The sequence below is a fragment of the Passer domesticus genome, chromosome 1 (genome assembly GCF_036417665.1).
Source record: "Passer domesticus isolate bPasDom1 chromosome 1, bPasDom1.hap1, whole genome shotgun sequence".
NCBI lineage: Eukaryota > Metazoa > Chordata > Aves > Passeriformes > Passeridae > Passer > Passer domesticus.
In genome coordinates, this window is record NC_087474.1 from 90,381,421 (window position 1) to 90,407,551 (window position 26,131).

Genomic DNA, 26,131 nt, shown 5'->3' on the forward strand with positions numbered 1-26,131 from the left:
CTCTACAAAACTGCTGTTTTCAAACCAACAGTAGAAACTCCCTTTTTAATAAGCACAATTGGCTTAGAGTGCTTTGTCAACGTGACAAACCTTTTCCACCACAAGTGAAGCATTTATTCAAATGCTAATGAAAGTGAATATAATTTGTAGTGGTGCTGAATCAACTTTCCAAGACTGTAATTTGCATTTCTATAAAACTGATTCTTTCAATATGAAATATTATTGAATAGGGTTTTCAGACTAAACAAATTGATACACTGTTTTTTTCCATCAATTCAAAAGCATTTTGATTTCTTTATGTGAGGCAACTCTAATAATACTGAGCAGCTTTTTATATTTACACTTTCTTCAACTAAAGAACAGACTCAAAATTAATTAAAACTATCTATAGCACAATTGCAACAAATCAATTTTTCATATTATTCTGCTAACGTAGATTAATCTCTTATTATCATAATTGATAAGGGCTTCTAGATTGGAACTTTTATTTTCAACTTCCTATAATCACTAGCAGGGAAGCCGTGATTCTCCCATTTTCATTCCTCCATGACACTCCAAAACCCATAAAAGAATATAAAATTATATTGAAAATATTGTTGCTATTTACTATATAATCACTGTCATGTCTGAAAGTGGAATACTGGATTCAGTGTTGGTCTTCCCAACTCAGATGATGCATAACTGAATTAAATGGATCCAGAGCTGGAGGCATAATTTTTTTTTTCCATTTGAGGAGCAGGGATAAATCTGAAGCTGTCAGGTTAAGATGCAGAATGACAGAGCTACTCAGAAAAGAAAAAAAAGTCCCTTTTATACAAAGGACATCCAGTGAAACTGAGACACTAATAAATTGGTTGTGCAAAGCCATCAACATACCAAACTGCTAAATGTATAAATATGCAATGAGAACATCAATTTTTACATTATAGAAGATAAAAGTTGCACACGTATGACTTTGTGGGAACCATAAAACTCAAAGGTGAGTTACAAGCAGGTCATTTCATATCTGCTGCTGTAAGTGTTCTTTTATTCTTCTTTTTTAAAACTCAGATGCAGAATAATGGACCAAATAGGTCTATTTAGTATAATTCATCACTACCTAGACCTGCAGCTGAATTTGTCCATTTAAATAGGGCATTTGTGAGTCAGATATGTTTTAAATTATCTCTGGCATGGTGTTTATCTCTGGCATGGCAGGTTTTAAAAACCACAAAGTCTTCAGTTACAGGCATCTGATACGCTATCTGCTATGGACACTACTTTAGCCAAGCATGGAGCCTGACAAAGTATTTCCATCCTCAACAGCACAGAAGTATTATCATCTGGGAAGCAGCATCAGCAAGGATACAGCACAACATTCAGATAAAACATGCAGTGTGCATTTTCCATATGGTTTATGTGACAACACTTCCTTCTACAGTAACAGTAATTGTTATTAGGCCGCACAAAATATTACTGCTGGAAAAGAATTTGCATTACATTCAGGGCAGGTTTCAAACAAGATGGCATTTTCAGAGTATGAAATACAGTAACTAAGAGCAGTGAGACACTGGTTAATGGAAGAGTCTACATCAAACCTGCACCAGTGCCACTAACTGCAGCATTCCATGCATCTCCTGCCCTGTGCAGCAGTCTGAATGAAAGCAAAGAACAAGCAGGAAACTGAAGAACACTTAACAAGCAGAAATAAGTTGGTTTTGTTGTTTGCCCAGGAAACGCTCTTAGAAGTTTTAATAAAAAACAATTATGATTGCTCGGCACTATTAAAAAAAAAACCGAAAAATCTGAAAGCATAAGACAAATATATTAAAATGGTTATAGAAGAATGAAGGGGTGAGGAAGACACTTCCATCTGAAGAAATCACCACATGGATATTTCTGTTGGGCAAGGAAGACAGAAATAGTTTTGTCCCATGAGTCTCCCTAAAAGCAGGACATATCTGATGCTAACACCGACCAGTGGATGCAGTTGATGGAAACAACAAAAAACACACCTTGTCAAAAAACCAAGAAAACAAACAAACAAAACCGCATGAGATTACTTCACCATGTTCCTGAGTATAAGCAGCAGCTGATGTGTTAATTACCAGCTGCACAGCTACACTGAGAGAAACTGGAGAGTAAAAAGGATGTCACAGGAGCAAGGAATAGATCATTAATTTGCAGAACTTCTGTTTTTATATACATATATATATTTATATATATATATCATATATATATATATATATATCCATGAGCAGTCATTTGTAAAATCAGGGCTGGTAGGAGCAGACACAAGGCCTCTGCTACAAAATCTGTGTTGAGGGTTCACATATATTAAAATGTACAAGTTCCCATATGTGGTCCCATCTTCAGATAAATTAGATGTAAACAAAACACTAAATTTCAGCAAATATAGGCTTGGAGAGTTATTTTAAAATGCATTTAAAAGTCCATTATTTCAGGGATAAAATTTGGGACAAGAACGTTCCTTGGTATACACATATATGCCAATCTGTATCAGGCAGTGATCTGAGCTGGGAGGCTTTGTCATTTCCCACTTTAGGCTTTTAGAGAGGGTGACATGAACATATAAAGACAGAAAGAAACTTATGAGCAGAATTCCTAATTACAACACTAGCAAAATCCACTTTCTCTTTAACTAATATTCTTATTCCCTATTTCCAGTTCCAAAAGTAAAATTTGAACAGTTTAGCCAAAAACTGTTGGGGCTTAATTTCCAAAGGAAACAAGCAGACAGCAATACACAACATATTCCCCAGGACTTACGAAAAATAGGACAAGGCTCCTGTGTGAAACAAATTCAACAAGCATAGCACACCAGTTGGTACTGCTCTCCTCACAAAGTTGGGCAGAACAAGTATTGATATAGGACAAGCCAATTTTACTAAATAAAGCAGTGTTTGCAAATCGACTCAAAAAGATTCATCTCGGCGATCTAAATCTCCTTAGAACAAAACATTTCATTTTGTGTAAAACACTGTGTGATTCGTCGCAAATCATGGCTGCTGATAACTGGAAATGGTGAAAGGAACAAGTTATTTCCTTATTACAAAATTGCCTACAAACTATTCTTTGCAACACATCCCCCACTTTACTCCAAGAGCTTATGTGACCTGATCAACCTGTACTTTTACTCCCAACAACCTCTCTGCAACCCCTCACCCCTGTGCTGTTCAATATCTAGGGCGCCATTCAGCAAGTTCAACCCTTAAAATGGACACACAAGAGATGTTCTGTGATTCTGTCATTTCTTTCATCTGGCCTTGTAATTTTTCAAAATAATCTTCTCAAGATACTCAGTATCTTCAGACATGCTAAAAAATCCTATTCATTCTATTTCTGCCAATATGGTAGATTTCCTGAAAAGTTGGGAGAGAAGAGGGAAGGAAAAGAAAAAGAGATGCAAGAAACATGCCAATACTACTGCTTGCAGGTGCAGGAAAGTCAGCTTTAATTTAGAAGCAGCAAACTGAAAAAAATCTGGTACAACTTTAATAATTTGTTAAATTAACCTTCTTTTAAAAACTGTAGTTTAAAAGAGAAATTCCAACATCGATCCTGTTTCACAAATTTAAAATAGCATTAAAAAACTACTGAGAAAACAGGCCATAAGGAATGCTCTGGGACAGCAGCTTTAGCATAACCTCTTGTCCTTGTTAGCAGCATAAAAATTACAAACCTCCTAAATGTAACAGCACACAGTATTCACTATTTCTTTTAAATAACAAAGGTATTCTGTAACAAGTACTGTAATTTTGATGAAAAGTAGAAACAGGGTATTTCTCTAAAAGAAGAAAACTAAAAGACATTAAAAAATACCCTCCTTAAGTTAGAAAATTTATTAAAACCCACCTTGTATGCTTTTCTAAAAGAAGCACTGACTCATAAATCAGCATTATCTGATTACAGAGAAACATAAATACAATTAAGAAAAACACAGCTTTTACTTCAAGCCTTTTCCATGTCCATGATTCCCGTATCTCAGAAGTTCTCCTTGTTCAATGTCAGCAGAAGAAACTTCCCGCTCAGGTAACACACAGTGGTGTTTACTGGGGTAATTTGAGCTTTGCACCATGCAGTTATAAATTTAATAATAACCTGCAACTATTTTTTGTGGTTCTAAGAGATCATAATAAAGGTCACATGCTTAACTAAGGATTTACCACTAAATCATCCAAATGTTTTAATTTTGCTGAGGATTGATAAAGGAGAGGAGAAATGCACAGACACCAACTGTCTATCTGTCAAATGCAACATACACAATCAGAAAAGGACACTCGGCTGTCAGTATCCCAAAGGGCTCCATGCAGTAACCTTCAGTATTACCAAAATGGTCACTGCAACTCCTGGATTTCGGGGATGTAAGTCTGAAAATGAATACCTGTAAGAGATGTGGGGAAAGCTGAAGCTAGCAGTCAGAAAATCATTGCTTTTACTGTAATCTCCAAGCACTTTCAAGTGGAACAGAAAACCCTAAGATGAGAATGCACATGATATTGCAAGTGCTTTTTCCAAACAAACCCCAGCCAACAGAAGGTAGTTAAAGATTTATCTTTACTATTCCAAAACTAGCAGATTTTTCTTCATTAATAGTTTTGAAAAATATGTAAAGCTGATTCATTGATGCAAAATGTTAATATTTGCATTGTGTTCATCATTTCCATGACTTTAAAAATTGGAGTACTTTTGAAAAAGAAGCACTGCTCTTCTATGTGCTAAAGATTTAAAAATGCAGTTTTTAATTACTGTAAGCCACCTCTCTGTGGAGTTTTCTTCTGTAGAGATTACATGACAGAGATTGATATAATCACTCTGCTGAAAAACTGCTGCACAAAATTTCAGTTGATATCTTCCAAGGTTACATCATTGCACAGGTTATATCATAACCTTATTTCCAGGAACTTCACTGGAATATTTCTTCTTTATGATTATATTCTAACTGATCATCCTAATTTGTTCATTTTTTTAAAAAAAATACCTATCAGTTAACTAATAATCACTAGGAAACAACAAACCTTGCAGTAAGTGATGTGGCTCTGATTACGTGTACGTCAAAACAAAATAACAATTCTCCCCAGGAAATAAAGAATTATTAGTCTAACATGTTCACCCACAGTTTGTGTTTATTTTTAAAGGTCTAAGCATCACTTGGAATCGAGGAGACAGCATGGATGTTTAGAAGTTAGAAAAAGCAGAGGGAAGATACAGGGCTCTGAAGAGAAGCATGAATGACTTGCTTTTACTTTTCCACCTATTTGTACTCCAAATGTCCCTTGTTAGAAAGACAACCACACACTTCAATAATTTGCTTTCAGCCACTTTATTTTGCAGTGGATGGCCACACGTAAGGACAACTACTTTCAAAACACACCTTGTTGTGTTCACCACATATGGTGTTCGAAACACCATATTTTCTATGTTTTCAACTTAAGAAGATTAATTTAGTAATCTGTGATAGTATTTACCAAACAATATTATTCCATCAACCAAATTAAATGCAACTGGTGAATTTGCTCATAAATTAAATCACAAACATTTCAGAGACAGGAATGAAAACAATTTCAAAAGAATTATGCAGGAAGATCTAATAAGCATTAGAATGGTGTGTTGCAAATTTTGAGACATGATGTAATGATGTGATAGAAAAGCTAATTATTTAAAGAGAACTTTGGAGTTGAAATTTTTCAGTAACCTTTCTGTGCAGCATCCTGGACATTCATTCCTTTTTGGCAGTTACTGTCATTGTGCAAGAAGAAAAAATGCAAGCAGTCTCAGGAAGTATCTGGAAATGTTCAAGTAAATCTTGGCAAGTCAATAATGTATTTCATGATGCACTGATCAGTGTGTAACATATTTACTCTGTAGCTTCTTTATGTATATATTACAGGAAAAGATACATGATGTAATATCAACATACAATAATGTTTGTACAAGTGCTTAAGTTTTTAGTTTATACAGCAACCCAATCTTAAGACAAGAAAATCAAGGCACTGAGACAGTCCATTATGAAACTACTCTAAAAAACCATAAACTTCAAAGGCCAGACTGGTTTGTTGCCATTTAAAAGGTTTCATGTTCCTGTTGGAAAGGTCAATAGAGAAAGTTAACCTTTGTGTGACTACTGACAGAACTTTTGGCAATAACTTTTAGTCAAAAACATATGTGTAAAAGGAAGTATTTTGTATTACAAAGATATAGGAAAAGCTAAACATTTAGCTCCAAACATCCTGCAAATATCGTTTTGCTTCTCGAAGCATGGCCACGATTTTCATTGCTTCCAATTTGTCAGCTTCCATTTCCATGCTTAAAATGTCTACTACAGCATCACTTACATCATCAGCCATGTGCTTCTTATCTCTGAAAAATAAAAAATAGAGGAGGAAAAGCGTGATAGTGTATTTTTCCATTTATCCAATAGCTTCAGAGGCAGGACAACAAAGGAAAGACTCATTAAAAAAATCCCAAACAAAAACAGAGCTTTTGTATTGTATAGCATGATACTCAGAGTTTTCCTGTAGCTGAGCATTGACATTAACTAGGGTTTCTCTCAATCAAACACTACATACTTTTCAGCATGCTGTAATTCATAAGTAAAAAACCTTGCAACCCTAATTGAGCTGGCAGATTCTTTAAGGAACAATTGGACCTGCTGAATGAGTTTTGATTCCTATATCACTACAGAGTTCCGATATTAAAGAAAAACAAAAACTGGTACCAAACCCCTCACTTATTAATAATGCTATTTTCAACACAAGTAGCTGACATTTTTACCTGCAGGAGAACACGTTAACATCGGGCCCTACATTCAAACAGTTCATCCATTTATCAACAAACTTTCTAAAAATCTTGAACCTCCAGGTAAGTTAGCATCCACAGACAAAACCTCCTACTGTAAAATTTATTACTATGACAGAGCTTTAGCATTCTTGAGCACCTAAACCTGGAACACAGAAGACTGCTATTGTCTCACAGATGAGCAGTTTCTCATCACATCTATTCATATATCTCATTTTCTAAAGAGAAATCAATTGCCTTGAAATCTCCTATAATTTAATTGAATACTGAACAAAAAAAAGGAAAATAAATAATAAGCAACTAAAACAATCCATAGAACCGTGTGGTTACAAGCTGTATTTCAGGATTATACTGGAAAAGAGTAGACACAGGGATGACAGGAGGGCTCTTTCAGCATCATATTGGTCCTTTTTTTCAAACAGCTCTAAGTCTTTCCAAAGCCTCAAACTTCTCAACAGTCCATTTCCACTCTACTCACCCACATATATAGAAGTAACCTCTCTCTTTCAGCAGGACTCTGGCAACTTCCTTAGCACAAAGCCTAAGGACATCTTGCACATATTTAGGTGGGGCAACTTCCGCAGTTGAAGAGTCTCTTGAGAAACAAACCTTAAGATGAGTTAAGGCTCCATTTTTAAGAAAACACTGGAGCTCATCTCTGAAAGGTAATAAAAACCTGTTAGCAATGGCTCAGAGATGAGCATTCCCTCATGAATACAAAATGGATGTTAAATAGTGAACTTGCTTGAACAAATAGTCTCGATCCAGATGCCGACAACCAAAAAACAGCCACGTTTCTCCAAATTCCCAGTCTGTATGCTGTTCTCTGAGCTTTTGCCTAAAGAGAAAAAAATTTCAATCCTTTTTTATCAAGTGCTGAATCTGAAACATATATAACCTAATTTTCATTTAAAGTAATATTTTAAAAAACCTCTGGATTGGCAGAAACGTGAAATGATTTAGGTAAATCAAAGTCAAACCCTCATTTGATTTTCTTGACTACTCACTTTCAGACCAGCTCAAGATCAATCAACTTCAATTTTTTTTTCCCACAGTTTCATATTGGAATAGTTAAGACTGACACACCCAAACATCCCACAAAATAATCCTGACTGATGAATAAGGTAATCACTACCTTTTATCCTTCATTGGAAGCTATGTAAAACCACCTGGGAAAACTCAGCAGTTTTCTCAACTCAGTTTTAGAAAGCTTTCTATTTAGCGGTAGATACCTGCTAGATATTATGAGTAAGAATTTATTAATTACCACATCATCAGAAAAATTATTTAATTTTCTTGAAATACTGTTGGAAGTATTATTTTAAAGGAGTTTTAGCTGCCATTTTCTAGTTACACCGAGAGAGAGACATTTCATTTATACTTTAAAATAAAATGTAAAATACTTTTGAAAGGTAAAGGTATATTTGAGTCAAAATTAAGCCAAAATGATTTGGCTAAAGCAAAGCATTTTGAAGTTAGAAACGTCATATCAAAATTCCACTTTTTCCTCAAATAAGATTTTCTAATAATTGCTATAGGACCCAAGAAACTCTATTACCTTGCTGGAACTAATGAGTCACATTGAAATACGCGTTGGTTACCTTTAAAACTTAGAACGATTCCTACCCAAGTACTTCACTCCTCCTGTTCTTTTCCTCAGAATGATAAAAGCTTTACATATTCTTGATGACGTGCTGTCACTTTTTGAACAAACATCTCTTTGCCTTGCAAAATTATACTGCTGTAGCTGGAGAGGGAAAATAAGGAGATCCACCTTCCCTCACACACAAACTCCCAAACACCAAAGACTACTGCTGAGTTGAAGGTTCTGGTGCCAAGCTCCTTGTCTTAAAACACCAAAATGTAAACTACACAGAAATAAGAGAATATGGGAGAAAACCTGACATTCCACATGCCTTTTAATATAGATGCCATTTCTCAAGGAAGTGGATTGAATAACAAACTTAAGCCAATCAACACATAAAAAATTGTCATACTCTTACAGGACTTCCACCAGCAACACAAACAGATAAAGGATTTAATTTCTTATTACTATTTCTGCAATTCACCCAACTTCTCATATATCTACTATGAATAGTAAATACAGTCAGATGAAAATGTAAGTTTTACTACTTTGAAAAACAAATAAATACACGAAAAATGCTTGTTTAAAATTTATTAAGACTGCTTATAATCAGCATACCACTATTACAAAAAGGAAGAAAAAATTAACTGCATTTATACTCAAACCCTTAGGCTGTATTTCACCTCAACATAAAAAGGCTGCTCTCCAGATAACAACATACCTATGTTGTAGGAAACCAATAAATGGTGCAATTCCTGTTCCTGGACCAACCATAATGAGCGGCACAGATGGGTCTGCAGGTAAGTGGAAAGTATTGTTTGGACGAGGAAAAATAGAGATCTAAAATAAAATCAGGTAAAATATAACTGAAGGGTATTCTTAAGAAGTAAAAGCACCATGACATTTTTAGAACCTTCAGGATATTTACACAGCATATGTACCCACGCACCCTTCCAAATCCTGAGCTTCACAGCTCATCTTTAATGCCACACAGACATTTAGAATAAAATCTCACAGAAGTCTCTGGAGGAAAAAAAAAAAACAACAACAAAACCACACCATCTTTACAAACCTATTAATCCATCTGGAGGAAAACTGGGATAAACCACATAGACATGAGTTGCTGAATATGAATATTGATTGCACCACAAATTTGGGGAATACTGTTACAGAATGCACAGAAAGTTTGGTGTTGGCATTTGAAGGGAAGTAAAGCTAGTTTATTGCTATCAAAGGCAACTCAACCTTTTTTTACACTGTGGGAGGTCAGGATTTGTTTATAGGGAATTGAAGCCTACTGGTAAAGAGCCTGCTTTCTTAATTCTCATGAAAGTTTGACATGATTTCCAAAAGCGCATGTGGGTGAGGGGAGGCACATGACAGCTCAAAGATCTTGGAAAATATTTTATGTAATCCCAGTGATAAAGAGTAATTCTAATTTTCATATCTGTGTCAGAAAGGAAGTCACATTTTCATATGAGCTTCATACCTATCCTCTGAGACACGGCCAACATAATCTATAGAAAACAAGAGATTACTATTTTTAATTCCAAGAGATTATTCAAGATTCAGCAGCAGCCACAGCAGAGCTTCATACATTAAAATCATAAGCAAATATCTGATTTATTTTGCACGTTACTTATGAAAGGATTTTAATTTACTTTCAAGTTTAATGAAGGAGAAAGGCACTAGACCAAGTTATTTAAACCTTGCTGTGTAAGTCCAAATTATTTAGCAGTAAATTTTTTATATTTTAATTCACTACAGATATAACAATGTTAAAGAGCATTAATTTCCTAGTTTCATGATGATAAAAAAATAGAATAATTCTCGCCGGTGGGGAACAATACTTATATATATACACACATCACACCACATTTGAGTTAGGAGGTTATTTACCCTATTAATGATTCCAAACTGGTCATTTTTTCAAAAGAGACTGTAAATGGTAAACACATTTATACTGCAAAGTGTATTCAATTAATCTATTTTTGCATAAGATCACACTCATCTGTTTTGTATTGTTATCCCATATATTTCTGCAATCTATGTGCATTGCTGCCCATTTATCTATGCTGAATTCTAGCTTGTGCAGTAGACAAAACTTTATCCAGACTTATTTTGTAGTAATTTTTTTTTCTTTTTAGCCACCTCTTTTTCTTGTTTGATTTTTAATTAATTTCAAATCAATTATATTTTAAATAAAGAGCAGATGTGAACACTGGAATAGGATATATGATGCACATATTAATCTTTGCATTAGTTTTAAAAAATGAAGATAACTTGTGTGGTGTTTTTCCCCATTTTGTCTGACTGGCACCTTGAATTATTGGCACAGTTTGCTTCCAACCAAATTCTATTCTTGTTTCCATTTTTCATAATCAAATATAGATTAGGCTGCCAGTAGTTCTTTTAGAGAAAAGATATGTATATCACACATACCAATTATATAGTAGAATTACTATTTTTTAATAATTAGATTAGACCTAGTGACTTTGAGATCAGTTAATTACACAGAATCTCTGCCACAAAATTAAATGAGGGGAAAAAACTAAAGAAGTACCTTCTCCCAGTAATATGAACTGTGCCAAACAATCACTGATACAAGTCAGAAATAAACACAGATGACTGTCCCCTGCGTCATACTCAATAACTTGGTCTTTGCAAACTCTGGAAGACCTGACAAGAAATGTGAGTTTTACAGTTTCTCCCCTATTACCTGCCCACTGTTTCCTGGAAATGACAAAGTGCCTCCCTCTTGTGATGCAAACAGTCACAACCATTTAATTACAAAGTGGTAGTTTAGTCCATGAAAACATCCTTCAAGATACACTTAGGACTACAGAGGAGTGGAAAACAACTCTGGCCCTTCAGCAGTGGGAAATTTCACAACTCAAGTATGCATAGATATAAGTATAATTTAACTTTAGTGTTTAGGAATTAAGTTCTGGTCATGTTATACACAAGTAGAATAGAACTACAAAATTAAGGCGTATGCTGCCAAAACATCTGCACTACATAACAACAGTCAACAAAGAAACCTGCAGTTGTTTCAGACTTCCATAGATTTAACAGTTAATGACTTCAGATATCTAATATTCATACCTTTTCAGTTGAAGAGCTTTCTTCTTTTGTATCCTGAGAGTTTTTACTGGGGTGCAGAAGAGGTGCAACTAACTCAGCAAGCCACCCTGTACATATTCCTTTCCATGGGACTGGTCTAGAGGGAGCAGCAGGGAACTCCACAACATTAAATACAAAGCGCAGCCTTCCTGGCTGATATAAGTTTGAACTGCAAAGACAAAAATATTAAAAACCCACCTAAAACCTGACAGATAGCTGTAAAATCTTGCAGTGGGTCTGTCTGCAGCCTAAACAATTTCAATTGAATCCAGATTCTCAATGTTCAGCTTACTGCACAATATTTATATTTAATTAGAAATTGTCTTAAGGCTGGACTCAGAGGCCAGTGTCTACAGAAGGGAATCTGAATTCCTACCAGATTTACCTGTGTGTGAGCTTGTTCTTGAGAGCTTTACCAAAGCCTTGCCACACACTCAAAACAATGTTCTTTGAAATAGTCAAACAATGCTTTTTGTAATAGAGTCATAACTACATTTTCTCCTTCACTCCTCTCCTTCCTCCTCAGATCCTAACATACACAAACATATTTGAGAAAAACCCCATACCTAAATAACTAAAAAAATATAATTTGAATATTTCATTACCTTGATACAGAGTAGGATCTAGCCTGTAATTTAGGAAGATGCTCTGAAAAACAAAAAAACCAGTATCACTTATTTGATTCACCCCAATGAAAATATTGTATAATGAGTGTTTACACTACTACAGATTACAAGGTATTTTAATTTAACTGTAATTTTATTCTAGTAACATTCAGTGTCTGTGGTTCAGAAACAAGCAATTAACTGAACCCATTCCATTTTGAATGGGTTTTAGACTTTGTGGAACATCAATTAGAGATTCTATACAATGAGACCATAACAGTTAATTTATGGGGTTTCTTGGTCAAACAAAAGTGACTGTAAGGTGTACAGAAGAGTTGCCAGTTGCTGATGAGGTGAAGCTTGAAATTTAATTTTCCCCATCTTTCCTCTATGAGCTCTCCCCTATATGTATCACACACACCTTTATGTCTATCCATGTGTGTACATAAGCAGAACAAGTCTTTTTGTCAGTACATGCACACCCTGATATATTTTAAAGGTGCTCTATATAAGATAGTTACTAGGCAGAGTTAAGAAAAGACAGTGCAATGGAATTGCTTAAACAAGACACTAAACTCTTTCAGCAAAGAGTAAAGGTGGGTAAAGGTGGACAAAATGACTGCAAGAACACAGAAAGCAATTTCTTTGACTTATATTATGAAAGATACTAAGAAACTCTGGATTTAATTTGAAAAATAACTGCCAGCAATTTCAGATGTATTTGACATGGTCACAGGTGTAGTCCCATCCTTTCGGTATTTTGTATCAGGAACTCTGTGAGTATGTTAGACATAGCATAAATACAGATATACTGGGAAGACCATTCTGTTTTAACAGAAAGTTAAAACAGAGTTAAAAGTGCAAGAAAAGACTATGTAGGCAGAGAAATTAGGAGTAGCAAAAATGTATTTTTTAATTGTAAGCAATTGATGAACTGATTCATAAAGACCCTAATCCTGCAAGCACCTTATGCTTATTTTATGTACAGGAATACTGCAGAGTCAAAGCACTGGTATCAACCTAAATGTCTGCAGAAAGAAAGTCAAAAGAGTATGAACTGTAGAACAGAGCTTTTTTCCCCAGCAAGAGTTTCAGCTTAATCACTATAGAAACTATATTCCTAAAGCAGTAAACTGAACAGTTACTCCCCTTTCTTGGGAAATTGAACACTTAGTCTGATGCATTTTCAGAAACCAAATCTAATTAAATCTAAATCAGTCTTTTACCAATTAATAGGCTAAGTGAAGGCTTGCAGCTTGGAAAAGCATGAAGTAAATCCAGAAGGCAAACATTAGAATCTCTAATAAAGCGAGTATAATCAGAGGCTCCTTGTCTGCTGCAAAGCTCTTGAAGCCTCCGTTTTTCTCCCGCATCACTGGTACATTCTACAAGAGCTCGCAAAAATGCCTGTAGGGAAGAAAGGAAAGAATGAAGGGTAAAAAAGCTTGTCCATTTGGGAAAATAATCACAAAACTGGGAAAAACTTGTCCATTTGGGAAAATGATCACAAAACTGGGTTGCCTGGGGACACAGGAATTGGGTTAGTGGATAACACTTTATTTCTCAATTTTTTTTTGATTGCTCTTCTAATGTCTGCAACAAGTTGGCACATCAGAAAATCCTACTTAGCCTGAGCAAAGAAGAGACAAAAAAACAGGCACAAGCCATTCCCCACAAAATTCCTAGTTTTTGAAAGGTGTTCTATATGCCCCTATTTAGTCAGGCAGCTCCATAACACAAAATTCAAGACAAAACACCATTTGCTAGGGTACAGAAGCCAGGAAACAAAGAACAAAAATCTTAGAAGAGATATGACTATAAATAAAGTATGGTATTAAATGAGTCATGTTAATGTTGTTATGGTGTTTTATTCTGTACTTTATGCCTACACACTGGTAGTGTACTTTTCTTAAAGGAAAGTTAAATTGAGCATTGTAAGCTAAAGCGACGATTGGATGTAAGTAGTTACAAGTTTCTTTTTCAAAAAAGAAAGATGGAAATAGACACAGTGCATAAAAGAAAAGTGACAGACAACACCAAATGCAATCAGATGACACATTCTACACAAAGAAATACTTGGAAAATAATGAGAGCTCAACCACAGAGCTTCCAGACAATAGTTTTGAGTATGGAGTCACATAAAACACATTTTATGCTGAAGACTTAATACAGCAGACAGGTTGTAAAAACTGGCTTCAGTGATATTCCCCAGCCAGTACTCTCTGCCTATTCTTACTGCTGAGACAAATTTTCAAAAATATTAAATGCGATTTTGAAAAGGTTGGAACAATGAGAATATTGTCTTCTGTTGCAAAATCCACTGAATTGAGTTAAAAGGTCCTCCCAAAAACTGATTTCCCTCAGAGACCTGACCACGATTGTTTAGCTTCATCTTTCATATAAAGTTATCTTTAAAATATGTTTTGACAACACCAGAAATATAGATGCATTTTCAGTTAGAAGCTTTGATTTTTTTACATACATAAAATGAAAGGAATATAATACATACATGTTGTGAGAACAAATACTAAAAAAGCAAAAATCTTCCTTTGAATTCTGCTATGTTACTAAAATGTTAAAGAATGTTAAAGAAAAGCTTTAAAAGATTTCACAGATTTCACACAATATTATGAGTTGGAAGTGGCCCACAAGGATCAAGTGAATGGCCCACACAGGGTTACTAGCACCATGCTCTGACTAACAGAGCTAATGTAAAGGACACTGGTACATTTGCACACAGCAACATGCGTATTTTAGCACCAGAACCTGACAGATGTGGCTCCCTCTGATTAAAAAGACTATTTACTTTAAAATCACTATGGGGCTAGGTTCAGTCAGCCCTCCCAGTTACCTGGCACCAAGTTATCTAATACTTTTCTACTTCCAGACTAGTCATGAATGAAGATATTGCAGAACAGTATCTCTTCTCTTCTCTGCCAGAGAAAGCACCAGAAGTGACTTTTCTGAGACTAAAGTACAAACAGTAGCATACAAACTGACAATCCTTATTCACCAAGAGATATCATAACTACACACAAAGCAAGGACACATCTGTAAGAGACCATATAGCATAGAATTACTGATTTCTCTTTAGAAGAAAAAACACATAAACACCTTTTTGGGAATTGCTCTTATTTCCAGACACCAAGTTAGGATGAATTTGAGAGTGCTTCTTTCAGGGATGTGTGGTGGACGAGATGCTCCTAGTTCAGTGGGAGAAAAGAAAACAAAAACAAAGTAAAATTTGCATCTATTAATATACAAAAGTGGCATCAAACATCTCATACTTAATGGACAACTTGTGCAGCCCTCAAAATTGCAGGGAATCTCACAGTGAGAACTGATTTACCTATAAACCAGAACAACAAAGAGCCCTACATCACTCTGTGGAAATAAAGGCACAACTCCATTAAGACCCCAGCTGCAATACAAGAAAGGAGTAATTCACACAGGTCCAGCCAGCAGTACACAGGCACACTTTGAACATGAAGCCACTCCTTCTGAAGTATGACATCATAAGACTCAGCAGAACACATCCATAGACCTACAAGTCCATTAAAAGGCACCTTGCAACAGCACTAAGGCTTGTCCTGGAGGAGTGCAGCCCTCTTAGGATGTAAAACAGATTAACATGCAGTGTTGTGTAAGGAGATTTTACTTTCAAGTGAGGGATTGTAAGGTTATGTGATTAAAGCCTTATCTCCACAAACATGAAGGAGCACAGAGTAAGAATGAGATGGATGAATGCCAATGCCAGGCTGCAGTTCCCAGTCAAGAGCTCATCTACTCATCTACAGTAAAACCAGCAGCAGCATTCTTATGCATCCTCTTTTTTAACACATCACTGTAAGTTCCAACATGCCTCCACAAAAGACAGCTGTGTTCCCATACTAACAGTAAAAATATTCAAAAGTATGCACACCAACTCCTACTAACACAGCAAGGAGCATTGTTCCATGACCAGTGCATCACACCATACCTTTCTTTTTGGTGCCCTGCTTAACTTTTACACAAACAAAGTTGTCTCCTTTTTCGAAAAGCCCCAAATTGTGAAGAAGATTTTCCACTTCACTGACATTGTTGGGACATATTATACAGAAGGCATCTCCAGGTTGGTACTCAAAAGCTGTATCCTGTTTTAAAACATGAAACATTTCTATTAAATCTTACTACAAACCAAGTCATTCCCATTCCTGACAACAACCTTCCTATTATTGTGTTCACATTAAGTCAAATATTTTTACTCTGTACTAACATTTTGCTGTTTTGAGCACGTCAGAAATGAAGCAGTCGTGTTTTCTTTTCAGGCTTAACCTTACTAATTAGAAAAAGTCTTTCCTTATCTGGTTTAAATATTTGGACACTCTTTAATGAGAACTGCTGAACAGCCCAAACAGAAAGAAAATAAATACGTATTAAGAGGTTGTGTTATATAATCAGCCAGATCATTAATTACCGATGTTCTACATTTTCTGGTTTGAGAAGAGCAGAGAAATTAAGTCCTCATAATGAATGCAACTTTTTATAGATACACATAATTTCTAAAAGAAAATTTGCTGGTTAAACTATTTGATAAATTGTGACAGAAATGACCAGAATCCTTTAATTTTTTTGGAGGAAAAGAAGAAAAATAACCAGACAAGAACACAGTGAAAATTCGAACCTTAAGACCTAGATTCTACTTAGCTGCCTGAGATTCTCATGTGCAACTGCTGAAACTGTTGTGTGCAACTCAAGCTTCTGACTGTTAAAGGAACATGCAGAATTATACTTGCATTATTATGTTTCTCTTATGAATCAGGTGAGTGATCTGCATACACAGACTAGCAAGAATGTTGGGTGAAAAAGGCAAGAAAATGCTTATATTTTCAGTGGGTGCTGATGACAGGATGTATATAAACACACAAATACATGCAAAAAACCATGTTGTTCAAAGAATCAGTTTCTCGAAACTTAATAGGATTTATTTAGAACTGAGATTTAAAAAGATCTCATGCATATTGAGACAGATTAGGCTAAGAGAGTCCAACAAATGATATTGTCAAAAATCACAATATCCCAAAAGTAATATTCTATCAATTTGGGACGCCACTTAAAAGTAACATTCTTTCCTTTTCTAGATTTCTTATAAAGTAATATTGAGCACTCTCTATCTGTCCTTCATCTTAAAACAAAATATGATCTTCACTGATTAAGCTAAACCACTTTTTTAACTGAGGGTAACCTCAATTAATGTTGACAGTTTGAGTAGCATGTTAACAAGGCACAGCAAAATGAGTGTAAAAGGCAGAAACAGTGCTCAAGAGCTAACAATTCCTACTGCCTGATACTATTAGTGAAATTACTACTTGTGTGTATTACCCACCATAATAAGCCGTCACAATTTACTATACAGTTTCTGAATATTCTTCAAGTTGCATAAACCGAAAGATTATTCATTTGCAATATTTCCTGACTGCCTTTCTCCACGCAAATTTCCTTCATAAAGGTATTTTACTCAATATGATATCCATGGAACAACAAAGAAATTAACTTGACACTTTGTTCCTATTTTGACTTCCACGCAGTCCTATTTTTCAGCAAATAAATTAAACTTTACATTTACAAAATGGATCAGTGTAAGCTGACTTCCTACTGAATACAGATTTTTTTTTTCTTTTTGAACAGTCAAATAAATAATTTTCCCCCCACAGTTATAACACACATGTTTTTCACCCTTTATTTTAACCCACTAAAGAAGAAGCCATCACCAACTTACTGCAATATCAAGCTCTAAGAGCAATGCAGTCTTTATCGCATCTTCCCTAGTGAGCTGAACTGCTTTTGTAACTGGCACTTCAAAGGTTGTTCCTTCTGAGATAAGTGAAGACAGATGCGGATTCTGAAAAAGATGACACAAAAACTTACACTAAAAATGCAAATCAGTTTTATGACATCTCACTATGACATACAGGAATTGGTATTGGTGCAGGTTGTTTTTGAAACAATCTTAGAAAACAACTCAAAACAATAAGGAAAACCATGAATCTTCTATACACATATGTTTTGCTCTTTTTAAAAAAAGCACAACTAAGCAATAACTGGCATATATTCAATTACAAAAAGTCAGTAGGCTTGAACAGACTAATGGGCCTACATTATTATCAAATGCAGTGAGCTGTTTCATTTTTCAAGAACTGCCTTGAAAATAGCCAATTAGAGAATGGCATTTATGTTAAACCCCATTAAACTCCTGCCTAATTAAAGGATTATTGGGTGTATAGAATGGACAGAAGAAGTAAGAACAGAAGTTACATCATTGCAGGTTTACAGCTTACACTTTGGGGTCCATTTGGGGTCTACTGTTACAGACAACTTATAGAAGGATTTTTAAATTAGAGTTAATGAGAAAACCCCACTCTACAAGACAGCATCATATTATAGCATAACATTTTTACACAGGTAAGAATGTGCCCCAAGTATGACAAATGGGTACCAAGAATAATTCCAGATCACATATGTCAAAGGCTGCCACTCGAAGATCAGAATACAGCCCTCATTTCTCCATCACTATAGTCAGCAAATTAAAAGAGGCAGGAAGGATTCCAAATGCCTTTAACAATACTCTGTCAAATGCAAAGGAATCATCCTACCAACAGGGGAATATTCATGAATCCGAAGATTTCTTATTTAAAAAAGGAGATAAAAGAATCACGTGAGACCAACAGTTGGAAGTTTATTTGTTTTCCTAAGTTTTTGACATAGTGATTAATAGCCTGGGCCATATCAAGTCATTGTGCATCAGCTGGACTGTTGTAACTGTCTACATTTATATTCCGTCCAAGTAAAATTCAAGGCAAAATGAAATAAAGATTTAAGATAAATTGTATTATCTTACACTTCCCAGAAATGCTTTAGACCAACTCACTATTCTGCTCTGCCGTCAGTATGCAGCAACTTGCTAATTCCACCCTGAGATGCAACGGCCCAAGACAAGATCATTTAAGTAACTGGAGAGATCATGTACCAGGCCTTCTTTAAATGGCAGGGAGTCTCTCTGTGGAGATATCCAAACCTCACCTTGATGAATTTCAAAACACACCAACTTCACCTCTGCTTGGCAAAAAATATCCATAGCTTCCGTTGCAATGTGAGACACCAAAAAAGGACATGAATTGTGTGATACCTGCAAAACCAAACATGACCCTACACAGAACCTACTTGTTGACAAGATCTAGCCAATTGTGTCAAAAATAGTTCCAAAGGAAAAAATCCCACAAACATGCAGTTGTTTCTTTCCAGGGCTCAAGATGACCCCCTTGTTTTATATCTGAAATCTGCACTATAATCTTTAATCTATCACTGAATTCCAGATTAGCAGATTCATCTTCTTCCATTTGCTGTTCCAAAGCACAATTTTTTTTCTATATACAGAATATATATACTGATATATATATCAGTATATATATCAATATATATAATACTGATATATATATATATATATCAGTATTAGAACCTGACAAACCATTACAGACAAACCATATTCAGTCTGAATATATGCTGACTTTAAGATAATGGGCTCTTTTAAGGACTGTAGTAGCACATTCAACCCAACTATTACTCTTTAATGAAGAGTACCTCTAAATAAATCATAAACCTGAAGAATTTAGATTTTTAAATTGAACAACCTGAGCAAAACCAACAATACGAGGTTTAAAAGAAAAGCAAAATTATCCAGTGTTTAAATCCATACACCCTTCCATAACTATATCAGCTAGACTCTCAGCCTTTCCATTAACAGTCTCAACAGAGAGAGCATCAGAGTCCAGGATACTAATGGGCTTTCATGATCATGAGCAGCCACACCAGAGGACTGGGCCCAGAACCCCCACCTCAGCTCAGTACTGGTTCTTCAGCCCTGGCCTCAGCTACATTACAGCAGCACTGGTCAGCAGCTCAACCACAACCCTGCCCATAACTGGACACAGATCCTGTTGATCCAAGCCACCTCCTGCTTTGCACTGCTCAGGTAGTGGGTAGCAACACTGGATTTGTTACCACACTCGGCTCCTGGCTCCCTGTCATTTAAAAAGCAGCCAGGCTTCATTGCTTCCTTGCATGGATAACTGAAACATCTGCCCTCTGCAGGCAACCAGAAAAGTTGAGTCACTACTGCAAACTGGAGATGATTTCCAGCTCATGCTAATTCTTCTCTTAGTACAGCAGGTCTTTATTCAACGTGGCTTCAATAGGAAAAGCATACCGGCTTTCGATCTACAGTTCATCTTCCATTCCCCACAGTAAAATAATGTTCATGTTTTTACAATGACAAGTTTCTCTGTTACTAAGTATGCAGCAAGGTTTTGAGCAACTTTACAGCCTCTTAGCACATTCTGAAAGTACAAAAGATTTGAACAGAAACTTTACTGTACTCCTCACTACAGCAAGATGTTTTCATTGTTGTAAGCCACAGAGGATTTGAATTCTTGCCTTCCTGACAGTGCAATATCAACTAAGTATTTAGCTGAATTATATCATGATATAAGTGTCCATAACCCATATAGTGGCACCTACATTGAATAGAAATGGACTTTTTAATTAAAAATTCAAAAGCCTCCTGCATTTGGGGACATATCTCCGTTATGTAAGCATTCACTTGCCCTTTTGAGCCTTATGTAGGAGTATACACCCATACTCCTACAAGAGCTAGAAGCTTCCATCACTTCAAGGGAAGTCCTTACCTCACCCTGGGTGTCCTGAAACTCCACCTCTATATATTCTGGTGGCAGGGCAGGAATATTAAGAGCAGACTGAGAGACAGGAGGGACAGAATGAACAAGTGAAGGTTCGGTGTTTCTAGCTGGAGCCACAAGATCGATGTCATCCAGTTTCTGTGACAGAATATCAGAACCCCCTGCTCCCTCATCTTCTAACTTCAAGTTCTGTACTTCAGAGCTTAGCTTTAGCTCATGCACAGCATGTGGAGCTGTAGAGACAGAGGTGGAAACAGGACTGACAGAATTGCTCATGCCTTCTTTTTCTTTCTGCAATTGTAATGCTTCCTTGAGGGCAAGCCAAAGTCCATCAATCCAAGGATCAACCACTAATTCCAAACTGGGAATGGAGGGGAAAAAAAAGAAGAAGAAATGCATGGATTAATTATTGTGACTTCCAGAACTGTTAATTTACAAATAATGAAGCACCACAAAAGCAAAAAACACTATTCACCTTCCATTTCTAATATCTATCTGCAGCTGTTATCAAGATTATTTCTTTGTAAAAAAAAAATTATTTAGTTGCTACCACTATGTAAATTTACAGAGTCTAAAATGTATAACAGCCATGCTCTTCTTATAGTTTCTCATTTTTATTTTCATATGCTGAACTTTATGACAGAAAGTTGAAGGAATGGCAGCAGAATATGCAACTTTTCATTGTGCAACAGCAACATCAATAGCTTACACTAATGGCCCATTTATATTATTTCAGAACACGAGAGATAAGTTTTATGGTTATGACAATGTTTGTGTTCAACTGCCTTGCATCATCATGCACAGAACCAATAAAAGCAGCAGCTCAAAATAACTAAGCCAAGACTGCAGCCTACCGGAAAAAGAAAGAACAGCAGAACAGGGAGTTGTTTTCTTACATAATTTCTCTACAGCAAAGAGAGAAATCTTCTTACATAATTACTCTAAAATGATCCTCTGCCCAATCCCAAAAGAGAAAAAAGAAACAAAAAAAGAAATAAGAAATTACATTTTCAAACCCCTCTACTCACTCCTATTTAATTTTTAAAACTGCTAAATACTATTTTTCCAGGCATTACAGATGTTTCCTCACACTTTAAAAATGGAGTTTTACTTAATGGCAATTGAGAAAGAAAAGGTGTACTGTGCTCAGGCAGAAATAATTTCTATGAGGTGCTAAGTATCCAGCTTCAATGGACTTCAAACAGTTCAGAACATTTAGCCAAATGCCTACACAAATATTGCACCATGAAGAAATAAAATCCAAACCCATTCAGCTCTTACCCTACACAGTCATCTGCCAATCCTGTATCATAGAAGTGCTGGGCACCAAGTTCTTGAAGTCGTCGGTCTACTGTCCTTCCACCATTACAAAAGAACATGTACTCTGAATCTCCCAGACCTGGCAAATCCAAGGAAAGAGGAATCGTGTCAACCAGGCAGCCTCTCAGGCTACACAAAGTCAGGACAGACTTCTCTTGCAGGCCAACAGAAGAATCAGGCACATTGGAACAAGTCCACAAGAGGGCACCAAGGTGTTCAGAGGGATGCAGCACTGCTCCTAGGAGGAAAGGCTGACATAATTGGGTTTATTCAGCTTTGAAAGGCTTTGGAGTGACCTAATTGTGGCCTTCCAGTACCTGAAGGAAGACTGCAAGAAAGACATGGGGGATTTTTACAAGGACATGTGGTGACAGGACAAGAAGGAATGGCTTCAAACTGAGAGCGGGTTTAGATTGGATGTTAGAAATTCTTTATTGTGAAGGTGGTGAGGCACTGGCACAGGTTGCCCAAAGATGTTGTGGATGCCTCAGAAGTGTTCAAGGTCACATTGGATGGGACTTTGAGCAACCTGGCCTAGTGGAAGGTGTCCCTGCCACAGCAGGGGTTGGAACTGGATGATCTTAAAGGCCCCATCCAACAAAGGCCTTCTATGATTCTGTGATAAATACAATTGTGATCTCTACATATACTTAAACACTTGCATATGTAAGTTTATTATTCAGAGGCTACATTGAAATATATGTACACGAATATGAATTTCAAACAAAATTGTGTTTGTCCCAAAACAGGGCTGAAAATCTGTCTCCTTCTTCCCAAACATATATTCAGAGAATACTCTGAATATACTTGCTTTCAATATTTCACATGCCAGAAGAATACTGTTTTTAGTTTGAGGCTTTTAATACACACAGAATTCCTCTAACAGGAAAAATATAAGGAACTGAAAACTGATAAACAACATGTGAATTACCAAAATAAATGATCTTTCAGGATTAAGTTGTTAATAACGTCAACAACATGAGAGAGTATCAAAAGAAATTTAAAAATATTAGAAACTTGGGGGGGAAGAAAGGATCAAACATAGCAGTGATTTTAAACAAGAAGAAACATCTGCATGAGGGACTATAGTCCAGAAACTTCCTCTGCAGGAATCAAAGATTTCTTTGCAGATCTTGTTGCACCTGCACTGGGTTTTCTGCTCTTCAACAGCTGTGAAGCTGTTTTAGGTGAAGATGCTCTTTGTTACCAGAGGAACAGTCAGTGCACTCAGGAGGTTATGCCCATGGAAGATCCAAGATTTTAAGAGGTCAACCAAATCACTGACCCACCCCACAAAAATGATCAATCATCCTTTAGAGATGCTTGCCCAGCAATCCTAAAGACCACAGTTTTAGGTCCATCTTCATGAATTCTCTAAGTAATCCACACCACTGGTTCACTATTGCCATCGTAATTTTTCACAGCCTGACCCTTTCTTGTGTGCAGTTTCAAACCACTAGATCTATATTATTTCCATTTGTGCTGGTTTTGGCTGGAATAGTGTTAGTTTTCCTCACCATAGCTAGTATGGGGCTGTATTTTTGATTTGTGCTGGAAACAGTGTTGAGAACTCAGGGACATTTGGTATTGCTGAGCAGCACTTACACAGAGCCAAGGACTCTCCCCTGTCCTCTCCCCAACAGTGAGGGTGGTGGGGGTGCACAAAGTGAGCACAGCTGGGACAGATGACCCTAACAGAATGACCAAAGGGACATCCCATGCCACATGGCATTATGCTGAGCATATAAAGCTGGAAAAAGAAGAGGGAAGGGGAGGACATATGCAGTGTTGGCATCTATTTTCCCAAATCACTGCTATGTGTGATGGAGCTCTGTTTTGCTGGAGATGGCTGAAACACCTCCTGCCCATGGGGTAGGGCGAGTGAATTCCTTGTTTTGCTTTAACTGTGTTCATGACTTTTGCCTTCCCTATTAAACTGTCATTATCTCAACCCACGAGTGTAATCACTTTTACCCTTCCTATTCACTCCCTCACGCCACCAGGGAGGGCTTGGGGGAAGGAGAGAGCAGCTGAGTGGGGCTTGGTTTCTGGCTGTGGTTAAACCATGATGCCACCTAATAATGGAGCATTCCCTTCTCCTTTTAAAAGCCTTTTTTTTTTTCCTTTTAAGAGGACTTTTGCTTTCTCTCAAGTACAGAACACAGAGCAAACATTTAATTGGACTCATTTAGATGGACACCATGAATGTATTTTAAGACTGATAACTTGTTAAACTTGAACTGCATTGCAATTTAGACACCATAATAATTCCTGCCATAATAAAATTCAGGGTTAATACAATACTTACCTTTATACATACACAAATGCATGCAGTCAGCTATGAAAAACCTGCCCATTTCACAAACCGTTATGTGTAACTTGGCAATAGCATAACAGCTTCTCAAAATGCTACATGATTACGATGCATATAGTTCAGACTTCCACATTATATATCCAGCAGAAATTTCCTTCTAATGCGTCCCTGCCTTATTAGAAACTTAGAATTTTCCTCACTCCTATCTATCAAATTAAACTTGTCAGGTAAAATAACCTAGGTTTACACAGACATTTCTGGAGTTTGTTTATAAATGAAACTTGAAAACTGAACAAACTAACCTTACAATCAGCTCAAGCTATATAATGTATTTTGCCAAATCTGCATTTTGCTTATCCATCTTTAAGCTGAAGGTACATGCATACTCTTGATGAGTACAACATTCAAAACAAAAGTATTATTGCAAATTTAAAGGGATGGGAAGATTTAAGGTTTTTACTTTTAAGAACATTTTATACTGCCTTTCCCTCTGTAGAGAAAAATGCCCAATGACTCACACAGCCAAGTAAACTAATCTAGTTTACTAATCTTTGTAGAAACTTGACATGCAATTTAAATTTCAAACAGCTATAGATAGCTTATATCATATAGTTTTTATGCAGAGAGAAAATTAAGCTATAAAAAATTACATTGGTAATTTTTTCAGATAATTTTTGTGATGTTTTGCCTCTATTGCTCATAGAGGACATTGCATAAAACTGCTGTTTATAAAAATAAATGTTTTATAAGCACTTAAAAAAGCCCAAACCACCTATTCAGAAATAAAAGAAATATAAAAATTACTCACTGACAGACAAATTCTGCAATAATATAGAAAATACTAAGTCACCTAGTAATCCATACTGGAGATGTGCAAAATGGTCAGGAGGCAAGGTCTTGTCTTGAATTTTCTTCACAAACTTGCGGGCAGTGTCTGGTGGGTCTCCTGTCCCAGTAGTGGAAATAACAATAACTACAGGATCCTTTTCTGTTTCCAGGTTATACTACAAGCAATAGAACAAGTTAAGTTACAAGATGCCATTTGATACATAATTGTGGCCTTAGACACTCTATCTCCCACCTTTCTTCTTCCCACGTGTACACAAAACCCATTTAATCTCATTTTACCTATATTAAGCCACAGAAAGTCTTTCAAGTAATTACAAGTAATTTTGGGAATGCAACTTCTAGTCTTGAAAATTCCAATCATATTTGGAATTTTCAAGACCAGATTTGATAGAGCCCTGAAGAACCTGCTCTGACCTCAACTGACCTTGCTGCAAGATGACATCATAAAGCTTCTTCCAACCTGAAATATCCTATGATCCCATATACAGATGTCCAAGGGCAGCATTTTGAGCTGGTACATACGTGAAGAATACTTCACAACTGCATTCAGACAGCTTAACTACAAGTCCTAATAGTATTTTATTTGTCAAGTGGAAAAAGTATTATTGTATATATAAACATAGACATAATCCTCATGATTTCACACAGATAAGGGGGTGTGGCCATATAAATTGAAGGGATCATTTCTAAGTTCCATTAAGTATCACTTGGTTCTGTCTAGTAAGTTCCATGTTACAGAATCACAGTATCACATAATTAACTAGGTTGGAAAAGACCTTTGAGATCATCACACCCAAAAAAACCT

The 26,131-nt window shown here is 36.2% G+C and overlaps 1 protein-coding gene across 6 annotated transcripts in view; it reads right to left on the reverse strand.

Moving 5' to 3' along the window:
• Nucleotides 1–5,307: 5,307 nt before the first annotated feature.
• The window catches only part of MTRR (5-methyltetrahydrofolate-homocysteine methyltransferase reductase), a 28,177-nt gene continuing 7,353 nt past the window's right edge, over nt 5,308–26,131 (reverse strand). For all 6 annotated transcript variants that reach the window (XM_064428932.1, XM_064428950.1, XM_064428967.1 and 3 more), the window contains 13 exons: nt 25,328–25,481; nt 22,125–22,242; nt 20,832–21,204; nt 17,870–17,992; nt 16,091–16,244; nt 15,226–15,314; nt 13,338–13,518; nt 12,112–12,154; nt 11,489–11,675; nt 9,105–9,223; nt 7,544–7,636; nt 7,277–7,456; nt 5,308–6,360 (listed from right to left, as the gene is read on the reverse strand). In XM_064428932.1, coding sequence (XP_064285002.1) covers nt 6,216–6,360; nt 7,277–7,456; nt 7,544–7,636; nt 9,105–9,223; nt 11,489–11,675; nt 12,112–12,154; nt 13,338–13,518; nt 15,226–15,314; nt 16,091–16,244; nt 17,870–17,992; nt 20,832–21,204; nt 22,125–22,242; nt 25,328–25,481 — 1,959 coding nt within the window. In that variant the 3' untranslated portion in view covers nt 5,308–6,215. The remainder of the gene's footprint in view (nt 6,361–7,276; nt 7,457–7,543; nt 7,637–9,104; nt 9,224–11,488; nt 11,676–12,111; nt 12,155–13,337; nt 13,519–15,225; nt 15,315–16,090; nt 16,245–17,869; nt 17,993–20,831; nt 21,205–22,124; nt 22,243–25,327; nt 25,482–26,131) is intronic.